General features: G+C 48.4%; 4 protein-coding genes across 4 annotated transcripts in view; 3 read left to right on the plus strand and 1 right to left on the minus strand.

Moving 5' to 3' along the window:
• Positions 1–12,069, minus strand: part of USP40 (ubiquitin specific peptidase 40) — a 135,362-nt gene that overhangs the window by 35,817 nt on the left and 87,476 nt on the right. The gene's annotated exons all lie outside the window — the stretch shown is intronic.
• The window catches only part of LOC135308471 (UDP-glucuronosyltransferase 1A1-like), a 68,752-nt gene that overhangs the window by 8,799 nt on the left and 47,884 nt on the right, over positions 1–12,069 (plus strand). The gene's annotated exons all lie outside the window — the stretch shown is intronic.
• LOC135309318 (UDP-glucuronosyltransferase 1-6-like) lies at positions 4,168–6,650 on the plus strand. The gene is made up of 2 exons (XM_064435468.1): positions 4,168–5,162; positions 6,639–6,650. Exons 1-2 carry the CDS (start codon positions 4,314–4,316, stop codon positions 6,648–6,650), a joined length of 861 nt encoding a protein of 286 aa, XP_064291538.1. The 5' UTR covers positions 4,168–4,313.
• On the plus strand, positions 6,598–8,999 carry LOC135308475 (UDP-glucuronosyltransferase 1-6-like). Its single transcript, XM_064433446.1, has one exon. The coding sequence runs from the start codon at positions 6,901–6,903 to the stop codon at positions 7,780–7,782; it is 882 nt and encodes a 293-aa protein (XP_064289516.1). The 5' UTR covers positions 6,598–6,900; the 3' UTR covers positions 7,783–8,999.

Genomic DNA, 12,069 nt, shown 5'->3' on the forward strand with positions numbered 1-12,069 from the left:
GTGCCAGCTGGTTTTGGCTATTGAACTTCTCAGGGCCCGGACTCGCCGTCCTACGTCCCACGCATGTTCTCAGAAAACACCGACCACATGACCTTCTCCGAGAGGGTGAAGAACTTCCTGATTGCCCTTTCCGAGTCCTTTCTCTGCAACATTGCCTATTCTCCATTTGAGGAGCTGGCCTCAGACTTCCTCCAAAAACCCATGACAATGACAGAGATTTTAAGTCATGGATCCATCTGGCTGAGGAGAATCGACTTTGAGTAGCCCATGCCTGTCATTCCCAACATGTTTTTCATCAGAGGCATCTGACACGATACGTCCTAAGGACAAGATTCGTGTAGGTTCTTTTCACTGATCTCAGGGTGCAAAAACTGACATGACAAGCGGTTTTGCAGTAAAATCAAAACATATACACGTTTGTTGAATAGCCACAGCAAAAATGTGTTAAGGAGAAGAGGAATTAAGAGAAGGGAAAGAATAAGGAAAAAAGAGAAGAAGAGAGGAAAAGCAAGGAGGTGTATAGCTACCAGATGTGCGGATGACAAAGTCCCTAGAAGTCCAATCGACGAAAAGCCTGTTGTCTTCACATCAGGGGAGATCTCAAGGGTATCAGTCAGCTCTAACCTCTTTTATAGTCCTTTAGGAATGGGGGAAGGGGACACATTTCAAAATAGTCTATTGAGAAAGAGTATAAAAAGTCCATCAGTTGTCCATCAGCAGCAGGCGTCATCAGCAGCAGGCGTCGTACAAAAAAGTCCATCAGCAGTAGGCAAGGACCATTGTCTTCTCGGTCCAGTGGTCGCTTGCAAAACTTGCTTTGGTCCCCACACACACCTTCCCCCACCCTACGGTTGGGATTTCAGTCTCAGTCTTTTAGGGAAGAAGAGGGGAGCTTTTCCATGTAGGGGTCGCATGTCTCAGTCTTTGAGAGGAGAACCTTCTCCCATCTCAGTCCATCTGTCACGGTGGTTGATGTACAGTGAATGGAGGGTCTTTTAGTGGTGACCACCGAGAAGGTCATTCCAGAGAGAAAGTCCAGCCAAGTCAGGAGGGTGGAGAAATTCCAGCACTAGCGTTGCTAGGTGATGCAGGCGAAGGAGAGCACACTGCCCCTTCTCGGGGGCAGTGTTCCATGAGTTGAGCAAACACACCCGTAGACAATAATCTGGCTTGGTGGACCAGTCAGACCTGGATTTTCAGAACAGGATCTTTTCCTTTTCCCGGTGGTCCTGGCTTTCATGAGAATCGAGAGGCAAAAAATGAGGGAAGTTTGGGACAGACACTCACAGCATCCACTGTGGAGAGAAGAAGAAGCCGTTATCTCAGGTCAGTGGCTGGCTGGGGGAGGTTGTGGCAGTCACACACCTGCATGGTCCAAGTGAGGCATTTGAGAGGAATGTATCTTATCTCTCTCTTGGAGGGAGACTCTTTACAAGAGCTTGAGGTGTTGCCACAAGGGCAGTGGCTTTAAGCTGCCAGAGGAAAGGATTAGAGGAGATATTGGGAAGAAATTCTTCCCTGTGAGGGTGGTGAGGCCCTGGCACAGGTTGCCCAGAGAAGCTGTGGCTGCCTCACCCCTCGATGTGTCCATGGCCAGACTGGACAGGGCTTGGAGCAAGCTGGGATAGTGGAAGGTGTCCCTGCCCATGGCACAGGGTGGAACGGAATGAACTTTAAGGTCCCTTCCAACACAAGCCATCCTGGCATTCTACAAACACCAGCTCCCTCTTTCAAACTCTTGTTTTCCCTCGTGGATATATTACAGGGGTTTGCGATATCGTGCCATGGTTTTATTGGAAAGGTAATGGGATCTCCTTAAATCTCATTTATTAGAGGTTTGGGGCTCTCTTTTCATGGCTTTGTTAGAGGGGTTTGGTGGTCTCTTTCTGGATTTGTTAGAAGGGTTTGGGGTTCTATTTTCATGGATATACTTGGTGCGTTTGGAATCTCCTGCCCTTAGTTTAATAAAGGATTTTGGCATGTCCAGACATGGATTTATTACAGGGGTTTGGGGATTGTCTTTGACAGATTCATTAGAAGGGCTTGGGGATCTATTGCCACGAGTTTATTAGAGGGATTTGGGATCTCCTTTCATACATTTCTTATAGCAGTTTTGGCATCTCTGACTGGATTTATTAGAGGGATTGGACATCTCCAGACATGGATTTATTAGAGGGGCTTGGGGATGTCTTTTCATGGATTTGGAAGAGGTAGTTTGGGATCTCCCATCATGGATTTACTCCAGCCTTGACCAGCATGTTGTAGCTACCCTAAGAATTCCGTCCTGAGTATTCCCTAATCATTCCTGAGCCTGGGATGGCCCAGCCTGCACCTGACAGAATCATCCACCTTGGAAAAGACCTCTAGCATGACCCAGTCCCAGCCTCATGCCAGCACTGCCACTGTCACCCCTAAACCACGTCCCCAAGTGCCACATCCATCTCACTTCCAGAGATGGCAACTCCACCACCTCCCTGGGCAAATTATTCCAATGCTTAACCATTCTTCCAGTGATTGTTTTTTCCTAATACCCACTCTGAACCTCCTCTGGCACAGCTTGAGGCCATTTCCTCTCATCCTGTCACTTGGGACACAGCAAGACAGCGTGATCCCACCCCAGTTCCTGCCAGGGAGACGGAGAGCATGACAAGGTCCCCCCTGAGCCTCCTTTTCTCCAGAAACAGCCCCAGTTCCCTCAGCTCATGGGAGTTTTTAACCCCTTCCCCAGCTCTGTTACCCCTCCCTGGACAGGGCTGCCCCCAGATTTGTGTCTTTTCACCCAAATCCAGCCTTCCCACTGTCCCTTTGCTCAGGCGTGAGCAGGGAGTGACTTTGATCTCGTACTGCCTTGAACCCAGCAAATTCCAGAATTCCTGGATGGGATAACCTGGGATAACCAGGCCAACTGAGGCAACCTCTGACAAGTTCACAAACCCTGAGGTACTGATTAACTTCAGCCATCCCGGGATTGCCTGTGCACCCACTCCTCCCACTGAAGGTTTGGATGGAAAATTCATCCTGCAGCAGGAGGGAGGGGAGGGCAGGACATTTCCCTGCCAGGCCTCTCCTCAACCCACTTCAGCAAACAGCTGGGGTGCCATCACAAAATACAGAAATTAAGGTTTTTTGGGTGAGAAAATGCTGTTTGCTAAACTGCTTCCCAATTAGCTTCCCAATGCCCAGTTCCATGTGTGCTTTATAAAAATCAGAACCTATTTAGAACTTGTTACTATGATGTTTTTTCCTTGCAGTTTATAATAGAAGATTTAGAGAGTGTTTTAGTTTCTTTCACCTCAGAGCTTCTCCCCCCTACTCTGACAGACAAAAATTTAGTTTTCTGGAAAGCCAACCTGACATAAAACTGCTCTCTGCCACCTTCCCAATCGAATTAATTAAAGACATTGGTAAAAACAGGGAAAATAAATAAATAAATAAGGCTGATATGAGGAAAACAATATGCAGTTCATTGTGGTGCATTGACCGTGGTATGAAGGGAGAGGAGAGAACCTCTGTGCTTGAGGGATGGAGGCTGCACAGCTCCGAATATCCTGGGGTGCAATATTTCTAATTTTGCCATCAGTGGCAATGCTGTGAGGCTGGGGAGATCACATCTGTGCTGAACCTGCTCCTTTGCTGAGTCAGGTCTGAAACCTGAGCTTCCAGTGGCTGCTAAAGCTTGTTTAGTGCTGGTCTGAATCCTGGTGGGGAGGAGTTTTCTGCTACCCAGGAGCCACCTCCCAGGCTGGGAAACAACTCTGTGTAAAGTGAGAGCTTGGGCTGTACAGAGAGAGGTTGGCCCCTCTCTGCACCTTTTGTGGTGTCCCGGGCACTAAGGAGATTCCTGCCAGCTCAGAAGAGCCCCGAGCCTTGTCCTGAGGGTCTCCTGCTCCATCCCTGGAGGAATCACCTGAGGATCGGTCTCTCCAACTCAGAAGGGCTGTTTTCATTTTATTACTGTGGGCTTGGGAGCTGCTCCCACCAAGGCTGCCCTCCTGGGTCCTGGCCAAGGTGGAACACAGGACACAACAAAGGTGAGGAGTCCTGAGGGATCCGAGAAGCACGGTGAGGAGCTAATGGAGCATCGAGGAACTCCAGTGACTCAGCACTGGAAAGGTCACCAAAACTTGGCTTTCCAAGAAAGGAGGGAAAAGGCAAAATAAACTACCCACAGTCCAAAGCTGTGAATCATTAACAACAGGAACATCAAAGAGCAGAGTGCAACAATTCCAGCCATCAGTTGCTTTCCAAAGCATTTTCAGGCGACAACCTGCAGGCGAAATCTCTTCCACGGCCCCTACTCCGACCACAGCAGCATGGCTTTGAGGCTTTGCTGTGCCTGGATTTCCATCCTCCTCCTCCTACCCAGCCTCTCGGACGGAGGGAAGCTCCTGGTGGTGCCCATGGTGGGAAGCCACTGGCTGAGCATGCAGGAAGTGGTGGAGAAGCTGAGCCAGAGGGGACACGAGGTGGTGGTGCTGGTTCCCAAGGTGAGCTGGCAGATGGAGACCACGCAGGCCTACAAGGTGGTCACGCACCCGGTGAGCCAGACCCTGGAAGAGCTGGATAACGCCTTCCAGGAATACCTGGCCGTGCACCTGACGCAGAAGCCTTTCCCCCTCAATGCCCTGGCAATGTACAATGCCTCAGTGTACGTCTTCAGCACCTTCTTTGGGCAGTGCAAGGACCTGTTCCGCAGCCAGGAGACCCTGAGGTTCCTCAACGAGAGCAGATTTGATGCCATCCTAACGGATCCAGCCTTTATGTGTGGGGCCATCCTTGCCCACCATCTCTCTCTTCCCTTTGTGTTCTTCATGAGAGGATTTGGTTGCAACATCCACTTTTCAGCCCCACAGTGCCCAAGCCCTCCATCCTACATCCCGAGACTCTTCAGCTTCAACTCAGACCACATGACCTTTTTCCAGAGGGTGGAAAACGCCCTGATTTCTCTCCTGGAGCTTGATTACTGCAACGGTTTCTACGGAGAAGCGCTTAAGCTTTCCTCAGAAGTTCTTCAGAGGGATGTGTCCCTGATGGACCTCGTGAACTCCGCTGCCATTTGGATCCTGAGGTTTGACTTTGTGTTCGAGTACGTCAGGCCAGTGATGCCCAACATGGTCTTTGTTGGGGGGATCAACTGTGCTAAGAAGAAACCATTGCCTAAGGTAATGTCCCATTGCTATGATGCCCTTTGCTGTTGCAGTGGGGAAGGCTTTCCTCCAAGCAGGTACCTGGCTCTCTTACATCTGGAATCCTCAGTTCCTCAGCTCCTCGTTTGCACATTAAACAGGAGCTGGAAACAAGCACCACACCCTTCAGAGCTGAAAGGAGTCCAGGTGCCCTTTGCTACTCACTATGAAAAACAAACACCTACAAACTTATCTGTTGCTTATCAGAAAAATGAGCCTGGCTGTTAATTTCCTCAGTAATAATTACTCACCTGAAATCTGACCTCAGCTGATCCTGTGCTCATCTAGGAACCTCATCCTTTCTTTCTTTCTTTGTCCTGCCTTTATCTCTAATTTCTCTTGTCCTTCCTCTTGCTGCCTCACTTTTCCCACAGTTTTTGCTCTGATGGTCTGGTACAGAAAGCAGGGAGCCTGTGGAGTCCATAAGAAAGTGTGGCCATCCTGTCAGGAGACGTTTTCTGTTATAGTCGAGGGAAATGAACTTGCATTGCCTGTTTTCAGACAGTTGGTGTTGCCATTGAAAATCCAGTTGAGTCTAGAGTAGAAAACACACTGATCAGCAACGTCCAAGTTAGTTTGGTCGGCTCTTGTCACAGCAGTGGCAATGAACTCTTAGCATCCAGATTTCCTGCCTTTAATGACAATTATTTGTGAATGCGTTCAGTGTCCTGCTTTCCGTCCGTGCCGTCTCCCACCTCTCCTGCGCTGGGCCTCTCCAGAAACTGGTTTTCCATGTCTAAGGTTGGTTCCTCCATGTCTGGTGTGACAGAGTGGAGCTCCTCAGGGCACGCCCAGAACCCTTTGGGTGTAATGAGACAAATGCCTTTGCCTCAGGCTGTAAGGATTTGTTTCTCCTGACTGAGCATGCTGGGAGGCCCAGCACCATTTATAAAAAGAATGGAGTAAAAAAAATGTTAGCTCTTCATGACAAGGACTCCTTCCTCAGCACCATCCAAAAGGCTTTGCTCTGGCATTGCTTTTACTTGCACAAAGACAAGACAATCTTGCAGTGGCATTAGTGGGAGGTGTCACACCTTCTCCTCAATTTTGTCTTGCTCACAATACATGGCAAGGGTTTTCAAGACAGCAACCAAAGACCAAAACTCCTTCTTTGTGTCCCTGTGCTGGCCTCTTTTCCCTTTGTTTACCTGGAGCCCATCCATTAGTTCACATTTTGCTGTAGTGCCAGGAGGAAAAAGCCAATCGGGATTGTTCTCCTCAGATTTGGGATTGCCTGGTACATCCTGGTGGCCATGACCTCTTTGGAAGAGGTGCAGGTTTGGCTGCTTCCAGGGAGTGGCAATTCCCCATCAGCCTCGTGTCCTCAGGAATGGAGTTGCATCCATTCTGCTGGGTGTATTTTTATTATTTTATCAATGTGTATTTAACCAGGTCAGTGGTTTTAACCAGGATTACTGTTGCAACATGACATCCCTGCTCTTGCTGTCACAGACTCAGTGCTGACAAGTGTCTTAGTGCTGACAGACTTTGAAGCTTAAACATTAACAGAAAGTACAAAAGTGTTTTTCTAAGGACACGGTTTCCCTTCCCTTCCACAAACACAGGCAAAATCAAAGCCTAGTCACAACCATATTGGGAAGTTAAATATTAATTTCTGTAGCCAATAAATTCCCTGCTTGGTCTGCATGGACCATTGTATAAAGGACTGCGTGGATCCCTCCAGAGCAGAACCCTCTGGTTCACTCCCTCAGAAATGGCTCTTTTATACCGAGGTACCTGGATAGTTCTCCTCCTGACGCTGTCTGTAATCCTGGCTGAAGGTGGAAAGATCCTGGTGGTACCTCAGGATGGAAGTCACTGGCTCAGCATGCGCCCGGTAGTGGAGAAACTGCAGCAAAAGGGACACGAGGTGGTTGTGCTTGTGCCCTCCACCAGCCTGTACATGAAGTCAGAGGAGCCTCGGAATTACACAGTCCAAGCCTATCCAGTGCCTTACACAGAGGAATACTTGGGTGAAATGCTCAAGGCCTTTGTTAATGCCCATTTTATTGAGCAGTCTGTTTTGAATGTTGTTCTGACCTCGTATCAAAGTACGATAGAACTCTCCTCGGTCTTCTTCGCCAACTGTAAGAGCCTTCTGCAGAACGAGGAGCTGATGCAGTACTTGAAAGAGAGCAAATTCCACGTGCTCTTCACAGATCCCATCCTGATGTGTGGGCCCCTGGTGGCTGAGTATCTTTCCCTTCCTTCCGTCTACTTCCTGCGGGGCTTTCCCTGTGGAATGGATTCTGCTGCTATCCGGTGTCCAAGCCCTCCTTCCTATGTCCCCCGGTTATTCTTGGATAATTCAGACAGCATGACGTTTTCCCAACGGCTGAAGAACATGCTGGTCGACCTGCTGGAGCTCTTCTACTGTAAGCCTATCTATGATAACTTTGAAGAGCTTGCATTTGAGGTTTTCAAAAGGAAAGTGACAGTGACAGAACTCCTGAGCCGTGCATCCTTCTGGCTGATGAGATACGATTTTGTGTTTGAGTTCCCAAAACCCGTGATGCCAAACATGGCTTTTATTGGAGGGATTAACTGTGTTCAGAAGAAAAGACTGTCTCAGGTACAACATTTTCTTCTGTTTTGATATTGAAAAGGCAAAGTACAAAGGTATCATAGAATGGCAGAATGGTTTGGGTTGAAAGGGACCTTAAAGATTATCTCATTCCAACCCTCTGCCACCCTGGGCAAGGGATGTCCCTCACATCTTTCCATCAAACCCTGACTAACAACAGCTTGGTGTTTAAAGATTGAAATGCTGCATGATGCAGAAATGTTATTTCCTAATACCCAGCATTCAGATTATATCACATCCTGCCAAACCTAAAGCCTTATCAGACTTAATTAGGCCCATTTAAGTGACATGTAGATTTTATGCAACTGATAGTCGCCTTTGTTGAACTGAAGAACTTTGCTGTCCTGCTCTCCCAGCTGTCTCGTGCACTGTCCATTTATGCCCTCTCCTTTCAGCCACAGTGAAGGTTACAGGACTGAAGAGTTTGCCTATTTTCTACCACAGCCATCCACTGGATTGGTTCCTTTCCATCTGTCTTTAATGTCAAGGTGTCAATACCTAAGCCCCAAAAGAAACCCTCTTCCAGTTCCATCCTCCCCTTCTCTTCTAGATTATTGAATTAGGTTTTAAGCCTTCCTGGGTATGGATATCTCCCGTAGATTTCCATTTGGGCTTTTGTGTAGCAACCTTCCCGTGTTCATTTGGCAGCCTTGTCTGAGGTTATGGCCTGTCTTCTGTGCATCTCCCTCCTCTCAGCTGTTTGAAAATTCCCATTAAGTTAATCCCTGCTGTAACCTCCCAAGATGGGATCAGTGTGGGTGATGCAGCTGCTGCTCCTTTTGGAGGGCGGGTTCTCAGCAAAGTCTGGGATTTCCCTCCAGACTTGGGAAGGAAGCTGCAGCAACTGCATGGGGGAACAAATTCAGCAAGATTTTAAAGCCCAGAATGCCCTGGAGAGGGAAATTGTTTCCCGTATTCCCCTGCTTATAGGCTTTAATGAGCAGTTATCACCAACATTAAACCCCCAGCAACTGATAACCAAGAAGGACGTGGACACAGGGTTGAGGTCATGAACTGACCCAACCTTGGTCATGAACTGACCTCTCATTGGCCGTGAACGATTCATGACTGTGTGAACTACAGAGGTGGTGTTGGTCTTTGTTATCTGGGGTACAAGGGTGAAATGCTCTTTTGCAACTTCTTTTATACCTGATAGGATAAGGGGTTTAGGTGAAATTTATATGGAGAAATGGGGAAAGATTTTCTGCTGGCTGCGTACCTTCCCAAAAAATGCAAATTTGCATTAAGGAAATTTAATTCTTCTCAGGGGTGCCAGCTGGTTTTGGCTATTGAACTTCTCAGGGCCCTGACCCGCCGTCCTATGTCCCACACATGTTCTCAGAAAACACCGACCACATGACCTTCTCCGAGAGGGTGAAGAACTTCCTGATTGCCCTTTCCGAGTCCTTTCTCTGCAACATTGCCTATTCTCCATTTGAGGAGCTGGCCTCAGACTTCCTCCAAAAATCCATGACAATGACAGAGATTTTAAGTCACGGATCCATCTGGCTGAGGAGAATCGACTTTGAGTAGCCCATGCCTGTCATTCCCAACATGTTTTTCATCAGAGGCATCTGACACGATACGTCCTAAGGACAAGATTCGTGTAGGTTCTTTTCACTGATCTCAGGGTGCAAAAACTGACATGACAAGCGGTTTTGCAGTAAAATCAAAACATATACACGTTTGTTGAATAGCCACAGCAAAAATGTGTTAAGGAGAAGAGGAATTAAGAGAAGGGAAAGAATAAGGAAAAAAGAGAAGAAGAGAGGAAAAGCAAGGAGGTGTATAGCTACCAGATGTGCGGATGACAAAGTCCCTAGAAGTCCAATCGACGAAAAGCCTGTTGTCTTCACATCAGGGGAGATCTCAAGGGTATCAGTCAGCTCTAACCTCTTTTATAGTCCTTTAGGAATGGGGGAAGGGGACACATTTCAAAATAGTCTATTGAGAAAGAGTATAAAAAGTCCATCAGTTGTCCGTCAGCAGCAGGCGTCGTACAAAAAAGTCCATCAGCAGTAGGCAAGGACCATTGTCTTCTCGGTCCAGTGGTCGCTTGCAAAACTTGCTTTGGTCCCCACACACACCTTCCCCCACCCTACGGTTGGGATTTCAGTCTCAGTCTTTTAGGGAAGAAGAGGGGAGCTTTTCCATGTAGGGGTCGCATGTCTCAGTCTTTGAGAGGAGAACCTTCTCCCATCTCAGTCCATCTGTCACGGTGGTTGATGTACAGTGAATGGAGGGTCTTTTAGTGGTGACCTCCAGAAAGGTCATTCCAGAGAGAAAGTCCAGCCAAGTCAGGAGGGTGGAGAAATTCCAGCACTAGCGTTGCTAGGTGATGCAGGCGAAGGAGAGCACACTGCCCCTTCTCGGGGGCAGTGTTCCATGAGTTGAGCAAACACACCCGTAGACAATAATCTGGCTTGGTGGACCAGTCAGACCTGGATTTTCAGAACAGGATCTTTTCCTTTTCCCGGTGGTCCTGGCTTTCATGAGAATCGAGAGGCAAAAAATGAGGGAAGTTTGGGACAGACACTCACAGCATCCACTGTGGAGAGAAGAAGAAGCCGTTATCTCAGGTCAGTGGCTGGCTGGGGGAGGTTGTGGCAGTCACACACCTGCATGGTCCAAGTGAGGCATTTGAGAGGAATGTATCTTATCTCTCTCTTGGAGGGAGACTCTTTACAAGAGCTTGAGGTGTTGCCACAAGGGCAGTGGCTTTAAGCTGCCAGAGGAAAGGATTAGAGGAGATATTGGGAAGAAATTCTTCCCTGTGAGGGTGGTGAGGCCCTGGCACAGGTTGCCCAGAGAAGCTGTGGCTGCCTCACCCCTCGATGTGTCCATGGCCAGACTGGACAGGGCTTGGAGCAAGCTGGGACAGTGGAAGGTGTCCCTGCCCATGGCACAGGGTGGAACGGAATGAACTTTAAGGTCCCTTCCAACACAAGCCATCCTGGCATTCTACAAACACCAGCTCCCTCTTTCAAACTCTTGTTTTCCCTCGTGGATATATTACAGGGGTTTGCCATACTGTGCCATGGTTTTATTGGAAAGGTAATGGGATCTCCTTAAATCTCATTTATTAGAGGTTTGGGGCTCTCTTTTCATGGCTTTGTTAGAGGGGTTTGGTGGTCTCTTTCTGAATTTGTTAGAAGGGTTTGGGGTTCTATTTTCATGGATATACTTGGTGGGTTTGGGATCTCCTGCCCTTAGTTTAATAAAGGATTTTGGCATGTCCAAACATGGATTTATTACAGGGGTTTGGGGATTGTCTTTGACGGATTCCTTAGAAGGGCTTGGGGATCTATTGCCACGAGTTTATTAGAGGGATTTGGGATCTCCTTTCATACATTTCTTATAGCAGTTTTGGCATCTCTGACTGGATTTATTAGAGGGATTGGACATCTCCAGACATGGATTTATTAGAGGGGCTTGGGGATGTCTTTTCATGGATTTGGAAGAGGTAGTTTGGGATCTCCCATCATGGATTTACTCCAGCCTTGACCAGCATGTTGTAGCTACCCTAAGAATTCCGTCCTGAGTATTCCCTAATCATTCCTGAGCCTGGGATGGCCCAGCCTGCACCTGACAGAATCATCCACCTTGGAAAAGACCTCTAGCATGACCCAGTCCCAGCCTCATGCCAGCACTGCCACTGTCACCCCTAAACCACGTCCCCAAGTGCCACATCCATCTCACTTCCAGAGATGGCAACTCCACCACCTCCCTGGGCAAATTATTCCAATGCTTAACCATTCTTCCAGTGATTGTTTTTTCCTAATACCCACTCTGAACCTCCTCTGGCACAACTTGAGGCCATTTCCTCTCATCCTGTCACTTGGGACACAGCAAGACAGCGTGATCCCACCCCAGCTCCTGCCAGGGAGACGGAGAGCATGACAAGGTCCCCCCTGAGCCTCCTTTTCTCCAGAAACAGCCCCAGTTCCCTCAGCTCATTGGAGTTTTTAACCCCTTCCCCAGCTCTGTTACCCCTCCCTGGACAGGGCTGCCCCCAGATTTGTGTCTTTTCACCCAAATCCAGCCTTCCCACTGTCCCTTTGCTCAGGCGTGAGCAGGGAGTGACTTTGATCTCGTACTGCCTTGAACCCAGCAAATTCCAGAATTCCTGGATGGGATAACCTGGGATAACCAGGCCAACTGAGGCAACCTCTGACAAGTTCACAAACCCTGAGGTACTGATTAACTTCAGCCATCCCGGGATTGCCTGTGCACCCACTCCTCCCACTGAAGGTTTGGATGGAAAATTCATCCTGCAGCAGGAGGGAGGGGAGGGCAGGA

This window comes from Passer domesticus, chromosome 10, assembly GCF_036417665.1.
Source record: "Passer domesticus isolate bPasDom1 chromosome 10, bPasDom1.hap1, whole genome shotgun sequence".
NCBI classification, from domain to species: domain Eukaryota; kingdom Metazoa; phylum Chordata; class Aves; order Passeriformes; family Passeridae; genus Passer; species Passer domesticus.

Coding starts and splice junctions, on each gene's coding strand:
- LOC135309318 (XM_064435468.1), top strand. CDS start 4,314: ATGGCTTTGAGGCTTTGCTGTGCCTGGATTTCCATCCTCCTCCTCCTA.
- LOC135308475 (XM_064433446.1), top strand. CDS start 6,901: ATGGCTCTTTTATACCGAGGTACCTGGATAGTTCTCCTCCTGACGCTG.